The sequence below is a fragment of the Acipenser ruthenus genome, unplaced genomic scaffold (genome assembly GCF_902713425.1).
Source record: "Acipenser ruthenus unplaced genomic scaffold, fAciRut3.2 maternal haplotype, whole genome shotgun sequence".
NCBI lineage: Eukaryota > Metazoa > Chordata > Actinopteri > Acipenseriformes > Acipenseridae > Acipenser > Acipenser ruthenus.
The window spans coordinates 45359-66484 of record NW_026708018.1 but is presented as its reverse complement, the minus strand read 5'-3'; the positions used below and the strand labels follow the sequence as shown (position 1 = coordinate 66484).

Here is a 21126-nt window from a genome sequence, read left to right as displayed (position 1 = left end):
GATGTGGCAATGTGCCCCGCCCCTGTGTGCATTTTTGTGTTTTATGTTGTATGTAGTGTGTTAATGTTGGTGTATTGTAGTTGGTACACGGGATATAATGTGGGTAATGAGCACGAGTGTTTAAAATGTATAATTTTATTTAGGCACAGGGATTGCACTTCACTTCATGTGCATTTAAAGTATTTAATAATATGTAAGCACAGGGTTGCACAGATTTAGTTCATGTGCTGGGATTCAAGTGAATAATTAATTAGTAATTGAATCCCGGCACAACAGTATATATAGATGCACGTTTCACTCACTTGGGGTTGTGTGTTCAGTGAGTGGAGAACGGGTGTGGAGAGGAGAGAAAGTAAAGTAAACTAAAATAAACTAAAATAATAATTGTTATTTGTTTTGACTCACCGTGTTTGTTTGTCTGTTTGTCCACTGTTCGTTTAAGTGTTAGCCCGTTTTGTTTGTCTATTTACTTGGGCCTCAGGTGCCGTGTCATGTTTTCTATTTAAACCTTTTATCTTACAATAAAACACTGAGCACCACAGCGCTTCAGTTTCACTTGCCACAAAAAAAAAAAAAAGATTGTTTTGTAACTAACAGCTTTGTCTGAGTTTTATTATAAAACAAAATCAGCTGAATTTGTTTAAAGGGACTTCATCTGATAAAAAATAAAACCTGAAAACGTCAAGCCCTACTTGTGTGTGTGTGTTCGGATTTACTTTTTCCACAATACTTGTTATATTTCATTTATGCAATATGGACCTCTGTTAATATGGGGCATAACACATTATTTTAAAATAAAATACAGTGCATGGTGGGATACTATCGTATTAATTTCCACGGTTTGTTACGCTGCTGGGAATTGTAACTGAACTATTCTAATGGTGTGTGGACGCATTAAGCCTGACTAAACATGAAACGGTACTTCAGTGTGGAGGCTTTGAGCTGGATTAATTAGAGCGGTTTCGAGTACGGTTCTCGAGATCGGTTATGTAGTGTGGACAGGGCCTTTGTGTTTCTTTCTGGCCTGATGTCATGCCTACAGCCAGCCTGTCACAGTCGGTTAAAGTTGATTTTAATAGTTGAGAAAAAAGAATCCACACCAGGTTTCAAATGTAACCACACCCCCTGCATTGGTGCACAAAACAGGTGCTTTTTTTGGCACTGATAATAGTTTTTGTTTTATTATCAATAAAATTTAGCAGGGCAGGACAAAGATGATTTAAGGCCGTTGTTGCTTTTAACTTTATGATTTAATGGTCATTTATGGTAGAATACTCACCTACCTTGCCCTGAAGCAAAGTTTCATTTTGCCTGTGTGGGTGTGTGGTTGTGTGTGGGGGGTGTGTGTGTGTATATATTGTGTATATAAAGAATAGCTCTTTTCAAGAAACTTACAGCTTTCTCTTGGTCTGGTACCAGAACACCCCTTGTCTGCACAAGTGAATTTGGGTAAGATCTACCATTTATATCTAGAACTTACAACTTAAAATGTTCATGAACGTGTTCTAGTAGTTAATATGTAGCAGACCATGTGTCAATTCATTTATTGTAACTTTTCTCAGTTAATGAATTAATTACTACATTTAATTAACTATTAATGAACAAGTAAGCATTATATATATATATATATATATATATATATATATATATATATATATATATATATATATATATATATATATATATATATAATGTTGTTCATTAATAGTTAATAGGTGCTGTCACAATATTTAGCCCATACATTTACGTTAATTTAGTAATTAATTAATTAACTGTGAGAAAATGTACAATAAATGAATTGACACATGGTCTGCTACACATTAACTAACTATTAAAATAATATGAAATCATGTTTTATTAATCTGTTTACTTCTTGTTCATTAATAGTTAATAAGTGCTACTAAACATTTACTTCAATTTATGAATTTATAAACTTTTAGAAATGTTACTACAAATCAAGTAACAAATTATCTACTAACTGTTAACTAACTATTAACAGACATAACAAATGTGTATTAATATATTTACTGTTTGTGTGTTAATAGTTAATAGGTGCTCCTTAAAATAAAGTGTGACCTTTAATTATACTCGAGATTTATAGGTACACTGCGACTCCTAAATTTTATGACTGTTTGCGGCCAACTTCTCTCTCCCAATGAGCTATTTTCAGCTATATATAGGTTTTGAACCCATAGCCCCTCCCACGGGTTAAACTATGTCCAAAGTCGCGTTCACGACTATAATAGGTTGCGTTATCTGCGCACACATTCTCTAGAATGGCTGTCCCGACAGCTTCAGCCAACACCAACTCATTGGGGCCTATGTACTAAGAAAGGCCAGTCGCAGGGCAAACTACCGCAATTAGCGTTTTTGTTGCTACTGTTGGCAAAAAAATCCTCTGTACTCAGAGAAGATATGTAAATGAAGAGACCAGCAATATATTCATTTGAATTTCTGTTGCGACACTTTAGCGAGATAAGCATTCCGTGAGATATGCAACATTTTTCAGAATAAATGACCGTTGTCTTTTGGATAGACTGACCTATATAGCCAGCCTCAACCTGGGATGAGTGGTGAAGGGGAAATATAGAATGCGATATTCGAAAAAGCAATGAACAAGGAGGCAGCAAATAAACTCTGAGTGATACAAAAGCATGGTATTAATGTCCTGTTCACAAGCAGGCTACAGTTTCTTTTGGAATAGAAACCACTTTCTGTATTAACTCACTTTCAATACCTGTACAGTAGCAATACAGTTATGATGACGTGTTTCTGAATTCATTGCTATGACAGCTGTATCACTTTTTATACAAACAGCTCCCTCAAGTAATATGCCTATGGCATGATTTACCGTATGTCAATGTATTTTTGTGGAAAAGCAGGCTAATATATTTCTGTAAGTAGTTCCAGTTTTGTTAGAGAAACCTGTAAACAATTTTTTTTTTTAATATAGGCTACTATTCAGTGGTGTGTGATGACATATTTAGCAAGGCATTCAACATTTTTTAAAATTACCTTTTTTTAATAGTCCAATATCATTTAGATAGCAATGAAACCTATATTTGACAATGGCATTAAATGTGACTTCACTCACTGATTTGGTAATTCTGAGTCCTTTTGATGTCCAGGATAAAAATAAAAATATCAGAGCTTTACAATGTGTAACACTTGTTGATTCGTTTATCTGAAGATTAATGCAAGCTTGTTATAATGTGCGTCACTGCAGGCTAACTGCTTCAAACTTTTCTTCAGCTTTTTTTCCTGGGCTATCATGTCTGAACTAGGTTATATGCACGTATATTCTTCTGTTATATTTATTTATTAAGCATATTGAACAAAAACTCTTGTTCTAAACTAACTGATCGACCAAACCCTGTGCCAATACCAAATCAGGTGAGTATCTGGGCTTCCTTATAATAGGATAGATTGGGCTCCCATTAGCGCTATGCAGACTTAATGCACTTAGAACTGAGTGCTGTAGTACATTAGAATTGCAGTAGTGGGTTTAGCTGCATAGGATCAAACAAGAGAATAAAGACATAAAACAGTGACTGATCATCACTCCCTCAGAAGGTCAAAAACATTCGCCTATATATGTAGATAAATATATAGGACGACCATTGTAAAACATTAGCCTATATATGTAGATAAATATATAGGACGACCATTGTAAAACATTTACCTATATATGTAGATAAATATATAGGGCGACCATTGTAAAATATTTACCTATATATGTAGATAAATATATAGGGCGACCATTGTAAAATATTTACCTATATATGTAGATAAATATATAGGACAGTCGACCGAACCCACATCAACAACTTTTCCCTCTCTTTCAGCCTGGCCTGCTTTCCGGTAGGACACACACTCTTAAGCTCCTGCAGTATGTTGTGAAATAAACTGCAAATCTTTTTCTTTTCAAACACTGAAGTGATTATTGGTTATTTGTGTGTGTTGGTAATAATATTGTTTAGGGGTTAACCCAGAGCATTTAATAGAAATTAAATGTTAGTTTGTGTCTGTTGTGCTCTGGCCCTTGAGGTCTGTGTATTTATCAGGTCTCTAAAAGCTGTTTTAACTGGTAATTAAGAAAGAAAAGGTAACAACGTCACCTGACACTTCTGACTAGCTTGCGACAGGTTTACGACTCTTAAAACAGGCGCAATACTTTAGCACATCTACCCCATTGTCTCTAGATCCGGTAAGTATTTTATTTTGAAATAAAAAATTAGCAAAACTTTACCATTGTTTTAACCCAAAAATAAACCATGAGCTTAATCTTTCTCAACTCGCTGTTTTCTGGTCCTATCTACCGTAAGGAATATGTGCTCCTATTCCGCACAATAGACACAAGCAGGCACCGCTTTCAAACTCAAAGAAAAGTTTCCAACCGTCTTTTTATTTTTCTTTCTTTTACAGGTTTGGTTGCAGCCAACATACCACCCCAGAACAAAGGATCCCCTCTCTCCCTCCCAGGTAAGTTATTTGACATGTCATCTTTTTATATGTATAGGATTCCCCTCCCGCAGCACCTTTCTTTATTTAATTCAACCCATTGTAAACACTGTTAATTTATCAATCAGTTATGGAATGTTCGTGAGTCTCGTTGTGCTTTGCTGTGGGGATTAACAGTGATGGAGTTCCTTTTGTTTTTCACTCTGTTGTAAGATACAATAGTTCCCAGCCATACAAAAGTTCCCAGGTCAACTTCTGGTTTTAGTTTTTGTAGTTATTTTCAAATAAAAGAATTCAACTGCATATTTGATTTGGCATTTTAAAATCATAAATAACTAACCTACATCGTCACAGTCATGTAATGATGTCAAGCTGCAGTCTCAGGAAGAGACTCCCTACTTGGAGTGTTTCTTTTTAGCAGATTTGTGGCATCTTAAAGTGATAAAACGTCACCTGTATAAATAGGGGATTTGAAAGAAAAAAATGAAATCAATAACATTAATGTTTTCAACATAAACTACAATGATCAAATAAGAACCGTGAGTTTTTACAGCCATGACAATCATATCTGTCTCCTTCTAGTCTATATCACCTTTCGAATTGTAGATTGTGAGAAGTATACACCATCCTGACCACTTTTAAACTACAGTCCACTGTGCTCTTTCCAAGATGGCTTCACATGTCATTTTTAGAAGATGTTCAGAACTACATTTTTCATCATCTCCACCAATACATAAGTGTGCAGGAGGATGATGGGAAATGTAGTTCCTGTGTAACTGGCATACTCTCACGTTACACCCCAGCACAAAGCCAGTAACAAAACACATATAGAAAAGTAAATAAATGCAAAGACATGTTGTTATGCCCACGCTTTTTAAGTTCCCAGTGATAGTTAACCTGGCCCTTGGATCCCATCTAAATTAATTTAATGATAATAGCAACAAAATGAAGGATGTGCGTTGGTGCTCCATGCCACCATGCTTGGTGCCTCAGTGCCCTTGCATCAGCTCACAGTGCTAGAGCAACCCACCTAAGCCTTGGTGTGTACTTTACCTTGCGCTGCACATCCAGTGTTTCTAACAATTTCATCCCGAGGGCTACAGTGAAACGTACTGTCTCTAAATTGGGACTTTAGTGAAGACCGCATGTGTACGTGCATTATAGATAGTAATTCATAGCCAGCCAGCATTTTTGTAAATAGCAACACGTAATGTACAATCAGATAAACATTGTGTCAACGCTGTCAGTTTCAGGCAGAGCTTCATGGTCGGCAGGGTGACACAGCTGAGAGAATGCTTTCCTCTGTCATCCTGTCTGGTGCTGTCAGTGTCAGTTTCTCAGCACACAAGAAACGAGGTGCAAATAGGTGACTGATCGATCTGTATGAGTGTTTACGAAGGTGCTTTGTTAAAAAAAAAAATGTTAGTCTAAATTTATAACGGTGTTTTGTTTTTTAGCAAAATAAAATCTAAGCCTGTTTTTGGGACCCTGTCACACGGCTAGCTGAGTGGTGCCGTCAGAACCAGGAAATGAATACACAGAGAAATGAGGTGAAATGATGAAAGTGCTGTTGCGCGGTTTATTATAAATAAAAGGTTTAAACAAACAGAAGACAGGACACGGCACTTGCTCCAAAATAAATAGACAAACAAAACGGACTAACACTTAAACAAACGGTGGACGGACAGACACACAAACACGGTGAGTAAATAAACAAACAAGCATTGTGCTGGTCCTACCAGCACGCGATAGCAATTGTTATAAATATTTATCTTTAACTTTATTTCTCCTCCTCTCTCTCCCGTTCACTACTCACCGAACACCCAACCCCGAGTAAGTAAAACGTGCATCTATATATACTGTTGTGCTGGGATTCAATTACTAATTAATTATTCACTTGAACCAGCACGTGAATTAATTATGTGCAACCTCGTGCTCACATATTATATACTTTAAATGCACGTGAAGTGATGTGCAATCCCGTGCCTAAATACAACTATACATTTTAAATCACACGTGAAACACAGACCCGTTTATATCCCGTGTACCAATGCCTATACACCAATATTAACTCACCACACGCGACATACAACACAGAAATGCACACAGGGGCGGAGCACATTGCCACATATACCCCCCCTTGTGCGCAGCACACATGGCCTCAACGGCCACCTCCCCCCTTAAAAGCCCAAAAGTCCAGCACAAAGTCCTGGGCCAGAACCAGAGGCTTCAAGGGGCCCACAGGTTGTAAGGCTGTCAGCAGCAATGCTGACAGCGGGGTGGCATACTCCTGCGGAAATGCTGTCAGCAGAGACATTAATAGTCCCAAGTCTGGCTCCTCCAGCCGGGGTAGTCCTGGTAGCAGAAAGGCTGCTTGGGGGGTGGTCTCCTGACCTCCCCTCTTTTTCGTAGCCGGCAGCTCCCTTTTGTGGGGCTCCGGCCACAGTACTTCCTGCAGCGCACGTGCTGCAGTGGGAGCAGGTCTCCTGACCTCCCCCACGATCTCCGGCAACGAAACTGCTGCTGGGGTTGGTGGTCTCCAGACCTCCTCCCCCTTCTTCGTGGCCGGCAGCTCCCCTTGGTGGGGTTCCGGCCACAGTACTTCCTGCTGTGATGCGGAGCAACAGGCAGCCCCAGGCGATGCAAGGCAGGCATCCTTGGGCGAAGCGAGGCTGGCATCCTTGGGCGAAGCGAGGCTGGCATCCTTGGGCGGTGCCGGAGTCAGGACCAGTCGTGGTGCTGTGGTTGGCCACTGTAGCAGTGGCTGCGGCGGTGCTGGCCCTCTTCGTAGCCGCTGCAGCCGGGCTGTTTTCTGCTGTGCTCCCCTCAGCAGACTATGTAGTGGTTGCTGAGGAATGCCAGCAGCAAGTCCTGCTACTGTTTGTGAAGGGAGAGGCAGCTTCTGCACCTCTTCCCCTGGTGGTGATGGAGGCAGAGGTAACTCCTGCTCCTCTCCTCTTGGGGGTGAAGATGGCGGTCGGGGAAGTGATACCAGCAGGCATTGACCCTCTGCTGGTGGAAGTGGACCCAGCAGGCATTGACCCTCTGCTGGTGGAAGTGGCGGAGGTAGAGGCAGCTCCCAGCTGCTCTGCTCCTGCCGGTGAAGGTGGGAGCAGCGTGTAGTCTCCTGGCGACGAAGGTGGGAGCAGCGTGTAGTCTCCTGGCGACGAAGGTGGGAGCAGCGTGTAGTCTCCCCCTATTGCAGGGGACTGGTGCGGCTCTCCCCCTATTGCAGGGGACTGGTGCGGCGCTCCCCTTATTGCAGGGGACTGATGCGGCGCTCCCCCTATTGCAGGGGACTGGTGTGGCTCTCCCTCGGAAGGGGAAACCAGCAGGCATTCTTCCTCTGCTGGTTGTGATGGGGTAACCTGCAGGCATTCGTCCTCTGCTGGTTGTGATGGGGAAACCAGCAGGCATTCTTCCTCTCCTGGTTGTGATAGGGAAACCAGCAGGCATTCTTCCTCTGCTGGTGGAGATGGGGACAGCAGGCATTCTCCCTCTGCTGGTGGAGGTGGGAACAGCAGGCATTCTTGCTCTGCTGGTGGAGGTGGGAACAGCTGTCTCTCAGGCTTTGGATTCCCGCGGTCCCCCCGTCTGGGCGTTGGACGCTCGTGGTCCCCCCGTCTGGGCGCTGGATGCACGGGCTCCTCCCACTCAGGTGCTAGTTCCTCCTCATAACTGCGGAAGGGACAGACGTCAAAGTAATGCTTACCCTCGCATAGGCATTATTTATTTATTTTTTTAAACAGTCCTGTGGGGTTTTTTTTACACAAAAACACCTCTCCTGGTCTGACGCTTGGAGGCGCTGTTATCCCACGCAGGGCACCATATGTCACACGGCTAGCTGAGTGGTGCCGTCAGAACCAGGAAATGAATACACAGAGAAATGAGGTGAAATGATGAAAGCGCTGTTGCGCGGTTTATTATAAATAAAAGGTTTAAACAAACAGAAGACAGGACACGGCACTTGCTCCAAAATAAATCGACAAACAAAATGGACTAACACTTAAACAAACGGTGGACGGACAGACACACAAACACGGTGAGTAAATAAACAAACAAGCATTGTGCTGGTCCTACCAGCACGCGATAGCAATTGTTATAAATATTTATCTTTAACTTTATTTCTCCTCCTCTCTCTCTCGTTCACTACTCACCGAACACCCAACCCCGAGTGAGTAAAACGTGCATAAATACAACTATACATTTTAAATCACACGTGAAACACAGACCCGTTTATATCCCGTGTACCAATGCCTATACACCAACATTAACACACCACACGCAACATACAACACAGAAATGCACACAGGGGCGGAGCACATTGCCACAGACCCCAACTGTTGTTCGGCACTTCACATTAGGACTAGTAAGTTTACACCAGGCCTACCAAGTTTACTGGTTTAAAAGTTTAAAAGGTACTGGTCCTTTGGACTAGCAGCACAGTATTGTTAGTTTCTAACCCTGCACACAGATACACTCATGCACTGATGCACGCAAACTGACACACACACATAGTGACACACTGACACATGCAAACTGACACACACACATAGTGACACACTGTCACACACACAATGACATAGTGACACACACACACATTGACACACACACACAGACATTTTTACTCACCCAAAGCAGGACATTGTAATGAGTCCAAGTACAGTGTTGTGACGAATGTTTCCAGAAACATTTACACAGCCGCTGCCCCTGACCGAGAAAAAAAATACTTCTTGCAATACATTATCAAAATGTATTACAAATATACAAGTAATTCATATTGATATCAGTGTACCAGTTTATCAGGGTGTATTAAGAACATAAGAAGAACATAAGAAAGTTTACAAACGAGAGGAGGCCATTCAGCCCATCTTGCTCGTTTGGTTGTTAGTAGCTTATTGATCTCAGAATCTCATCAAGCAGCTTCTTGAAGGATCCCAGGGTGTCAGCTTCAACAACATTACTGGGGAGTTGGTTCCAGACCCTCACAATTCTCTGTGTAAAAAAGTGCCTCCTATTTTCTGTTCTGAATGCCCCTTTATCTAATCTCCATTTGTGACCCCTGGTCCTTGTTTCTTTTTTCAAGTCAAAGAAGTCCCCCGGGTTGACATTGTCTATACCTTTTAGGATTTTGAATGTTTGAATCAGATCGCCGCGTAGTCTTCTTTGTTCAAGACTGATAGATTCAATTCTTTTAGCCTGTCTGCATACGACATGCCTTTTAAACCCGGGATAATTCTGGTCGCTCTTCTTTGCACTCTTTCTAGAGCAGCAATATCCTTTTTGTAACGAGGTGACCAGAACTGAACACAATATTCTAGGTGAGGTCTTACTAATGCATTGTAAAGTTTTAACATTACTTCCCTTGATTTAAATTCAACACTTCTCACAATATATCTGAGCATCTTGTTGGCCTTTTTTATAGCTTCCCCACATTGTCTAGATGAAGACATTTCTGAGTCAACATAAACCCCTAGGTCTTTTTCATAGATCCCTTCTTCAATATCACTATCTCCCATATGATATTTATAATGCACATTTTTATTGCCTGCATGCAATACTTTACACTTTTCTCTATTAAATTTAATTTGCCATGTGTCTGCCCAATTTTGAATGCTGTCTAGATCATTTTGAATGACCTTTGCTGCTTCAACAGTGTTTGCCACTCCTCCTATTTTTGTGTCGTCTGCAAATTTAACGAGTTTGCTTACTATATCAGAGTCTAAATCATTAATGTAGATTAGGAATAGCAGAGGACCTAATACTGATCCCTGTGGTACACCACTGGTTACCTCACTCCATTTCGAGGTTTCTCCTCTAATCAGTACTTTCTGTTTTCTACCTGTTAACCACTCCCTAATCCATGTGCATGCATTTCCTTGAATCCCTACTGTGTTCAGTTTGAGAATTAATCTTTTATGCGGGACTTTGTCAAAAGCTTTCTGGAAATCTAATTAAACCATGTCGTATGCTTTGCAGTTATCCATTTTCAATGTTGCATCCTCAAAAAAGTCAAGTAGGTTAGTTAGACATGATCTCCCTTTCCTAAAACCATGCTGGCTGTCTCCCAGGATATTGTTACCATATAGGTAATTTTCCATTTTGGATCTTATTATAGTTTCCATAAGTTTATATATAATAGGGGCAGCAGTGTGGAGTAGTGGTTAGGGCTCTGGACTCTTGATCGGAGGGTCGTGGGTTCAATCCCCGGTGAGGACACTGCTGTTGTACCCTTGAGCAAGGTACTTTACCTAAATTGCTCCAGTAAAAACCCAACTGTATAAATGGGTAAACCTTAGCTTTAGTCATTACTTTTGGGGTTTTAAAAAATATTTCAAATGAGACCATGTTGTGGTCTGAGTTTGCCAATGGCTCTCTGACCTCTGTTTTAGTTATTCTGTCTTCATTATTTGAAAAGACTAAATTAAGGCATGCCTCCCCTCTAGTCGGTGCCTTGACAAATTGCGTTAGGAAGCAGTCATTTGTCATTTCCACCATTGCAATTTCGTCCGTCGTGCCCCCCATTGGGTTTTCACATTTTATACAGGGGAAGTTGAAATCCCCCATTAGTATGGCTTCTCCTTTTCTACACGCATTTCGAATGTCATTGTACAACAGATTATTTTGCTCAGCGTCTGAATTTGGCGGTCTGTAGCATGCTCCTATTATTATGCCCTTTGAATTTGTGTCCATTATTCTGACCCATATTGATTCTGCATTGTTTTCTTTGTCCTGATTTAACACCTGGGCTTCAAGGCTATTTCTTATGTATAGCGCTACCCCTCCCCCTCTTCTGTCCTGCCTGTCTTTCCTATACAGTGTGTACCCACTAATATTATATTCGTCTCCATCACTCTCAGACAACCAAGTTTCTGTAACACCTATCACATCGTAGTTATTTGTTAGTGCAGTAGCTTCAAGTTCTAACATTTTGTTTCTGAGACTTCTAGCATTAAGATAAATACATTTAATAGTGGTCTTACCTGAGTTGTTGCCCTTGTTTTGATGTAGTCTCCCTTCTGTTTTTTTGTTTTCTCCCCCTTTCCTTTCTAGTTTAAATGCTTCTGTACCGCCTGAAGGATCCTTTCTCCGAGTAGATTGGTTCCCTTTCTGTTTAAGTGCAGTCCGTCCCACCTGTATAGATAGTCCTTGTTGTAGAAAGTGCTCCAATGTTCAAGAAAGGTGAAGCCTTCCTGTGTGCACCACGATTTCACCCATGCATTTTGATTTTGTATTTCCAGCTGTCCATATGGTCCTTTGCAAGGCGCCGGCAGTATCCCAGAAAATACCACAGTTTTGGTCTTGTCTTTTAATTTCCTTCCTAGCTCTCTGAATTTGTTTTGCAGGGATCTTGGTCTGTCTCTTCCAATGTTGTTTGTACCAATGTGGACGACTACTACCGGGTCATCTCCTGTTCGTTCTAGGAGCCTGTCCACATTATCAGTGATGTGCTTGACTGAGGCTCCTGGAAGGCAGCACACTGTTGTAGTAAGGGGGTCCAAACTGCGAACTGAACTTGCTGTGTTTCTCAGTATGGAGTCCCCAACAATCATGACCTCCCTTCTTTTTGTAGGAGGTATAGCATCGGGGTTAGTGTTGTAAACTGATACCAGAATCTAGTGTAGTAACCTTATACCGTACCAGAGTTTATAATGCTGTACTACAGTTTATTACAGTATTGGATGGGTTGTTCTGTATAATCTATTGCACTTCGCTGTTTATTAGTAATAAGAAGAAGAAGAAGAAGAAGAAGAAGAAGGAGGCATGCTAACGGAACGTTTTTGGGGTTCGCATTTAAATACTATGCAACAGCAGTAGCTACGTTTTGAAAGCAGTGAAGCTGTGCATGGTTCGAGAGGAGGCTACAGTAGCTGACTGCCTCGCTTGGGTGCGTGGTACAAAAAGTGAAACATAATAGTGTGTTAAAAGACAGCTAACGTTAAAATTGGGGGTTTATTTTCATTGATTATTCATATAGCTAGGTTATTCAGCAGGTCTATATTGATATATTTATTGTTGGTTACGCAGAGAGCTTCTGGTACATGTTGTTATATATGAGGGATTTTGTAGGTAATATTTGTCGAAAGGATAATAATAATTTCATTTAAATGCCAGTTTGTTTTATTTCTTCACCGATGACGCTGTGCTCATGTTCATGCCCACGCTGGGTGTTCTGTTGTGACGTGCACGTGCAGTTTGTCCGTTCAAGCAGCTCAGTTGAGTTTTTGGAAATGAACTTTGCTCTGAGGGCAGATCAGCTCTGGGGGCAGAACTAATGTGTCGCGTCTGATTGGTTACTTGATTTTTGCCAAAGGCGGGACTAAAAGGCTTAGATAGAACATGACCTGTATCGTCTAAAAAATATACGTAGCAGAATATATTTACATTTTTCGATTATAGGAGTTGTCAAGAATTCCATTATGAAACATGGGATTTATCAGGTGCAATGACAGCTGAAAGTGGTAAGGGAAAATATTGGAGCACTAAAACAGTTCATTTTTAAATGCATGAAAAACAATGCTGCTAGTGGTTCTTTTTTGTCAAGATGGTTTTAGACATGCTTTTTTTTTTTATTTTAATTTAGTTGTTGCCAATTATTTTTATTATTTTCTCCCAATTTGGAATCGCCAATTATTTTATTATGCTCAGCTCACCGCTACCACTCCTATGCTGACTCGGGAGGGCGAAGCCGAACACACGCTGTCCTCCGAAGCGTGTGCCGTCAGCCGACCGCTTTTTTTCACACTGTGGACTCACCATGCAGCCACCCAAGAGCTACAATGTCGGAGGACAACGCAGCTCTCGGGCAGCTTACAGGCAAGCCCGCAGGTGCCCGGCCAACTACAGGGGTCGCTGGTGCGTGGTGAGCCGAGGACACCCTGGCCGACCCGTCGAACTCGCGACGTCCAGACTATAGAGCGCATCCTGCACTCCACGTGGAGCGCCTTTACTGGATGCGCCACTCGGAAGCCCCAGACATGCTTTTTAATCATGCATAGTAAGCTATTTAATGTTGCTGATACAGAATGAGGCTTGTCAGTGTAATTCTTCCCCAAAGGACAAGCAGATCTGTTTCCCTCCTGTCCTGAGAGCAGGACTGTCACTCCTGTCCCGAGAGAAGGCCTGTACCCCTGCCCCGAGAGCAGTCCTGTGCCCCTGCCCCGAGAGCAGTCCTGTGCCCCTGCCCCGAGAGCAGATCTGTGTCTCATATCTGCCCCTAACAGAGCCCCATGCCCCTCGCTAGGGCATGTCTGCCTTTTTCACATTGAAATTATACTTTGTTTAAATGGGTAATATTCTGTTATTCTAGGCCAGGTTATATTAATGTTGTTCATTATGTTAACCTAACAATCTTTTGGTTTCTAGACATCATGGTAAAAGGAAATAAGACTGGGTTAGGGGCAGAGATGAGAGAATATCTGCCACTGATGCAAGGGCAAACTTGTTCTTTCGACAGGAGGGGCTCAGACCTGTCTGCTTTTAGGGCAAAAAGGATACAGACCTGCTCTGGGGGCAGGGGCACAGGCCTGCCCTTGGGGAATGAGGGCACAGGCCTGCCCTTGGGGAATGAGGGCACAGGCCTGCCCTTGGGGAATGAGGGCACAGGCCTGCCCTTGGGGAATGAGGGAACAGGCCTGCTCTGGGGGAATGAGGGAACAGACCTGCTCTGGGGGCAGGAGAGGAACAGATCTTATTTATTTTATTTTTGACCAAAAATCTATATGGGGGTGAATTTGGGTATCTAACATGTTTATTTCAAACATTATTAGCCTTTAAAAGCAGTGTGTGTGTGTTTTCACAGAACATTGGCAGGGTGGTACCCCCTAGGTATAAACACGAAAATCTCAGGAACTATAAAGAGTTGACCGCTCAAATTTCACAAAGTTTCTAACAAACACTTTTACTAACTTTTTGCCGATTTTTAACCAAATGTGTGACGTATGGTGACATTGGCTGGTTGAATTGACAAGGAATGACCCAAGGAGGCTGTGTGGTCCAGTGGTTAAAGAAAGGGGCTTGTAACCAGGAGGTCCCCGGTTCAAATCCCACCTCACCCACTGACTCATTGTGTGACCCTGAGCAAGTCACTTCACATCCTTGTGCTCCGTCTTTCGGGTGAGACGTAGTTGTAAGTGACTCTGCAGCTGATGCAGCTGATGCAGAGTTCACACATCCTAGTCTCTGTAAGTCGCCTTGGATAAAGGCGTCTGCTAAATAATAATAATTATATATATATATATATATATATATATATATATATATATATATATATATATATATATATACAGTGCCTATAGAAAGTCTACACCCCCTTTCAAAATGTTCACCTTTTGTTGCCTTATAGCCTGGAATTAAAATGCATTAAAATAGTTTTTTTTTCATTTATCTACACATCATTACCCCACAACTTCCAAGTGAAAAAAATATTCTAGAAATTTGTAGAAAATTAATTAAAAATAAAAACTGAAATAGCTTGGTTGGATAAGTGTCCACCCCCCTTGTAATAGCAATCCTAAATTAACTCAGGTGTAACCATTCGCCTTCAAAATCACATACCAAGTTAAATGGCCTCCACCTTTGTTAAATTGTAGTGATTCACATGATTTCAGGATAAATTCAGCAGTTCCTGTAGGTTCCCTCTGCTGGGTAGTGCATTTCAAAGCAAAGACTCAACCATGAGCACCAAGGCGCTTTCAAAAGAACTCCGGGACAAAGTTGTTGAAAGGTACAGATCAGGGGATGGGTATAAAAAAATATCAAAGGCCTTGAATATCCCTTGGAGCACGGTCAAGACGTTTATTAAGAAGTGGAAGGTGTATGGCACCACCAAGACCCTGCCTAGATCAGGCCGTCCCTCCAAACTGGATGACCGAGCAAGAAGGAGACTAATCAGAGAGGCTACCAAGAGGCCAATGGCAACTTTGCAAGAGCTACAGGCTTTTATGGCCAAGACTGGTCAAAGTGTGCATGTGACAACAATATCCCAAGCACTCCACAAATCTGGCCTGTATGGTAGGGTGGCAAGAAGGAAGCCATTACTCAAGAAAGCCCACCTTGAATCCCGTTTGAAGTATGCAAAAAAAACACTCGGGAGATTCTGTAGCCATGTGGCAAAAAGTTTTGTGGTATGACGAAACTAAAATGGAACTTTTTGGCCTAAATGCAAAGTGTCATGTTTGGCGCAAACCCAGCATAGCGCATCACCCAAAGAACACCATGCCTACTGTGAAGAATGGTGGTGGCAGCATCATGTTACAGGGATGTTTCTCATCAGCAGGGACTGGGGCACTTGTCAGGATAGAAGGGAAAATTAATGGAGCAAAGTACAAAGAAGTCATTGAGGAAGACCTGCTGCCCTCTGCAAGAAAGCTGAAATTGGGACAGAAGTTCACCTTTCAGCATGACAACAACCCAAAGCACACAGCCAAAGCTACACTGGAGTGGCTAAGGAACAACAAAGTAAATGTCCTTGAGTGGCTCAGTCAGAGCCCCGACCTAAATCCAATCGCAAATTTGTGGCATGATTTGAAGATTGCTGTCTATCAACGCTCCCCAAGGAACTTGACAGAGCTTGAACAGTTTTGTAAAGAAGAATGGTCAAATATTGCCAAATCTAGGTGTGCAAAGTTGGTAGAGACCTATCCCAACAGACTCACAGCTGTAATTGCTGCCAAAGGTGCCTCCACCAAGTATTAACTCAGGGGGGTGAAGACTTATCCAATTATGATCTTTCAGTTTTGCATGACAGGCACACACACACTGGGCAGCCAGTGGGGCTGTGTGTCCCTCTCCCAGGAGGACTGCCATTTTTTCTGGCTTTTTGGGAAATGGGGGAGGAAAATTTACATTTTTTCAAGTAAATGATCTTGGGTTGGGAGTATATGGCAATTTAGGAGAAAGTGCATCTCTGTTTCCAGTTCTTCTGTCTCACAGTGACCACACAGCCAATCTGGTCTGTGCAGAATTTTTTGGTTTACCTCTCTCTCTCTCTCTCTCTCTCTCTCTCTCTCTCTCTCCCCCCTCACCCTCCCTCTCTTTCTATCGCACACTCTATTAACCTGTCTTTCTCGTTCCCTCTCTCTTTCTCATTCCCTCTGTCTCTCTATTAACCTCTCTCTGTCCGTCTCCCTCCCCTTCTCTCCAGACCTCCCCTCAGTTCTCCCGATCGAGGAAGACCTTCCTCCTTACTCCCTAATGATGTCGGGCAGCACTTCCAAGATCAACTGTCGTGTATGTCAGTCCCTCATTAGTGTGAAGGCAGACAGCCACCAGCACCTTGTTAAGTGTGGGGTCTGCAACGAGGCAACGGTGAGGAGAGTGTGTGTGTTTGCATCTGTGTGCGTGTGCGTGTCTCAACATGTGTCTAAGTATGTATGCGTGTACGTGTGCATGAGTGTGTGAAGCTAGGTCTGTATTATTGTATTTCTGTGTTATTGTATTTCTTGCTCTTATTGTATTACTTGTATTGTAACGCTTGAAATGTTTTTGCTTACGATTGTAAGTCGCCCTGGATAAGGGCGTCTGCTAAGAAATAAATAATAATAATAATTATTATAATTATTACTGTACTGAAAAGTAGTCAGTGTATCTGTGTTAACCTCCCTTCTTTCTCTCTCTCTCCCCCTTTCAACCCCTCCCTCTCTCTCTCTCCCCATCTCTCTTTCTCCCATACCTCATTCTCCCCCCTCCCTTCCCCCCCCCCCTCTCTCAGCCCATTAAGAACCCTCCTCCTGGTAAGAAGTATGTGCGCTGTCCTTGTAACTGTCTCTTGATCTGCAAAGCAACTTCACAGAGAATGGCCTGTCCCCGTCCTTACTGGTGAGAGAAGGAGGGGAGATGGGGGAGAAAGAGGAGAGGGGAGGGGAGGGGGGATGGGGGAGAGGAGAAGGAGGAGGAGGGGGAGAGGGGAGGGGAGAGGGGAGGGGAGAAAGGAGATTCAGGCCCACACACACACACACACATATGTAATTATGTCTCTCTTCTGCTCTCTCTCCCTCTCTGCCGCTCCTTTTCTCTCTATCTGTCTCAGTAAGAGAATTATAAACTTGGGTCCAGTGGAGTCAGATTCAGGTCCTGTCAGCCCAGAGCTGCAGCCTTGTGGAGCCAGAGTGAGCTGTGGACACTGCGCTCACACATTCCTGGTGCGATTCACAATTCATCTTCATCTTCATATTCATCATCCTAATTAATAATCACAAGTACTGTAATAATAATCAGAATAAGAATCAATAAGATTGATAATAATTCTCTCTCTGTTTCAGTGGACTGACTTTACAAAGAAGAAACTCGCCAGATGCCCTCACTGTCGGAAAGTGTAAGTCTGTGTGTCTGTCTGTCTGTCTGTCTGTCTGTCTGTCTGTCTGTCTGTCTGTCTCTCACACACACACACACACACACACACACACACACACACACATTGACCCTGCCACTTACACAGTCCAGAATTGAGCCTCACATTTTATCATAATGCAATCATGTTATCATGTATAACTGTCTCTTTTGCCCTCTCCCTGTCTTTCTCTCAGGTCCTTTATTGGACGGCGTTACCCCTGGCAACGCTGTGTTTACTTTTTCATGCTGGGTCTCTTCTTTGCTGTCATTGCTGGAGGACTAATGGTGAGATGGAGGGAGGGAGGGATGGGGGGGCAGGGGGAGCTACATGGCCACACCCAAAAATCTTTTCATTCTAGAATGTGTTTAAATGGTATATACCATCAGACTCAAGTTCAGTCTTTTTCAAATGAATTGGTGCGTCACCTCCCAAAAAATATCAAGGAATTAAGACCAAACAGGTCAAGAAAGGTCTGCACTCAAATAGAGCAACTCACTCAAACTCTGTTTTCAAAAACACTTTTCATGGTTTCTTTTTAATATCTTTCAGCTTTTAATATGTTTCAGCTCACAGCCTTCATCTGATGAAGCAGGAGTAAAAAGAGAATGTAATTGAATAATAATATTTGCAAATATTATTCATTCTCTCTCTCTCTCTCTCTCAGGCTTGCACTTGGCAGGAGGCTGAGCAGTACGGAGCGATCTATGCCATCTGGGCTGTGGTTCTGGTTCTGTGTGTGGTTTGTCTGGGTTGGGCGGTTTACTGGGCCTGCATTAAAATCAGCGAGCCTGTACAGAACTACACATAGAGGGAAAGAGGGAGGAGAGGAGGAGGAAGAGGAAGGAGAGGGGTGGAAGGGAGAGGGGTGGGAGAAAAGGAGAGAGAGGAGCTGATTTATAACTATACTGATTAAACTGGAGAGAGTGAGAGTTAGAGGAGCGGGGGGGGGGGGGGGGTTACAGAGACAGACATTATTATAAAAAGTTTCTTGTTAAAGGAGAATTCAAAAGTAAGGCAACACACCCGCCTATTGCTACAAATGTGCCTTACAGTAAAAATCCAGAGTGAGTGAGAGAGAGGAGGGATGGAGCAAAAGAGAGAGAGAGAGAGATGTTAATTAGCCAATCTCAATAATAATAATTGTTCTGTCATTAAATTCAAATTGACTTTATTAGCATGTAAAAATAAGTGTTGTCAAAGCACATACATGGCACAAACAACAACAATATATACAAATAAATAAAGAAAATGCAGTGCACATAAATATATATATATATATACACACACACACATATACAGCAGCCTCCAGGATCATTCATACCCCCAATACACTGCAACTGGTTTGAGCAAAATAAATGCAAGCGCTCTCCCAAGACTGTCCGCATGAAAGCTTCAAGACCATCGGCACTGGACACTGCCAAGAAATATCTGAAAACACGACGTTCAAACCTCTTCACACCCTTTAAATTAAAATGCAGTTATCCCAGACAAACATGCCCCCACAATTCCTCATGCCCAATCTATCCATGCTACAAACACCGAACGCACACCTGCATCTTCCACCAAAACTTTCAGTTACATTGTATCAAGTGCATGAACAGTCCCAGAGTCCACTGCACACATACATATACATACATATAAACACTTCCCTTACAGGATATGTCGATCCGCTTTTATCTAAGTCAGCAAGCAACACTTATAAGCCGTATAAAACCGTATAAGACAAAATGTGTTCCATTTCCTTACCCTAAGCACAGTAAGTATGTAAGCCACAGCATACTCTAGCCTGTCTCAGCAGTCAGGTGAGCGAGCAATCAGGAATCCTGTTTGTGACGCCAATTCTGTAAGAAATATTTTTAGAACACGGAAACAATACAATAGAGGTCAAGCTTAAACAGTTTGACAAGTTTATTGTCTTTTGGTCACAACGACCACAGAACTGGAAGCTCCTCTCAAGGATACTTAGTGAGATACATCTTCCCTGTCCCTTTATACAGTTCTCTCCCTACAGCAAATCAGCATTAGGTTACAAAGTACAAGAAAACAAAAAAGTACACATATTCATTTGATTGGTTAAAGACTTATTCCCATTGTAAATATTTGCTATGCCAGATCTTATCGTGGCACAAGGTTTATGGCTGGCCATCTGCACTTTACCAGGTAAATATTTAATAATAGCTAACTCACCCAGACACTATAGCCCACCTCACACTTAGCACACAGAATTCCCTGAGAGTGCAATTTGTCAAACTTTTGCTCAGGTTTGAGCTTTGCTGTTACCCAGAACACTTGATAATCAGAGAAACACAAAAACACATTCTTCACCTGAAAAACATCTTTCATCTGTAAATGTTACAAAATGTGATGGCTCACAGACCTGTACAATTATAATGTTGAGATCTGTTTCCATGGGTAAGGGTGCCGTTAGTGTTAGGAGTTTATTATAGGAGAGTATTACTAATTTGTTTTGGCTTTTCCTACTTTTATTTATTCATATATATATATATATATATATATATATATATATATATATATATATATATATATATATATATATATATATATATCCAAGAAAGTAATGGTGTTTGTATGTGAGTGATAATGATTTATAAAAGTATTTGAAAGGGAAGCGGGAAGGGGCAAATATGTGTACTATTCACTGGTAAACACTTCAGTTTGCCCTCTTGTGTGAATTATAATTCATAAAAACTAAACCTCCAGCACTGCGATCCAGGCAGCTTGCTGAATGTGCGCTCATTCACACCCCTGAAGTATGTCTGGTTGATGTTTTCATCTGTAGGTGAGTTTGGGCTCAGTACAGGCGTCAGGATCTACGGTTGTAAGGGGTCGCCACTGTCTGATTGTGGCAATTTTATGTCTGCTTTTCAGAGTTCTTAAAATAATCACGAAAATATGAGGCCCGCAATTACTGACAGCTTTAATAAATTAGTTGGAATATTAGAACATAAGAACATATTTGATAGACCTCATTTGCAAAATCTCTCAGAAACCCCCAGAATTACATATGCATATGCACAATTACATATGTATCAAGGGCTAAAGTGCAAAGAGACACCACTCCCGGAAATTACATCTTAATTGCGTGTTTATGCATTGCGTGCCTTTTATAAATCCAAACCAAAAATTGAGAACCCTCAATGCCATTTTATACAGTCGTAAAACATCCTTTGTGCAATCCTTTTATAAATCTGGGTCTCTACCATTCCTGATTGATTGACATGACGGCACCATGTCTCTTGTAGAACAATAATGTGTTTTATGTTGATAAGAAATTCCGGGTCTGTGCTGTTCAGCCCTAAAGTTGAGGAATA

At 41.8% G+C, this 21126-nt stretch overlaps 2 protein-coding genes across 2 annotated transcripts; one reads left to right on the top strand and one right to left on the bottom strand.

The window, feature by feature from the left end:
• The first annotated feature begins 1351 nt into the window (after nt 1-1351).
• On the top strand, nt 1352-19219 carry LOC131728656 (type 1 phosphatidylinositol 4,5-bisphosphate 4-phosphatase-like). The gene is made up of 8 exons (XM_059019632.1): nt 1352-1449; nt 4426-4482; nt 16607-16770; nt 17174-17280; nt 17492-17603; nt 17724-17776; nt 17988-18078; nt 18459-19219. Exons 3-8 carry the CDS (start codon nt 16657-16659, stop codon nt 18600-18602), a joined length of 621 nt encoding a protein of 206 aa, XP_058875615.1. The 5' UTR covers nt 1352-1449; nt 4426-4482; nt 16607-16656; the 3' UTR covers nt 18603-19219.
• Nucleotides 6015-14644, bottom strand: LOC131728655 (skin secretory protein xP2-like). The gene is made up of 3 exons (XM_059019631.1): nt 11445-14644; nt 9094-9171; nt 6015-8139 (listed from the first exon to the last, which is right to left on the bottom strand). Exons 2-3 carry the CDS (start codon nt 9105-9107, stop codon nt 7296-7298), a joined length of 858 nt encoding a protein of 285 aa, XP_058875614.1. The 5' UTR covers nt 9108-9171; nt 11445-14644; the 3' UTR covers nt 6015-7295.
• Nucleotides 19220-21126: the final 1907 nt, after the last annotated feature.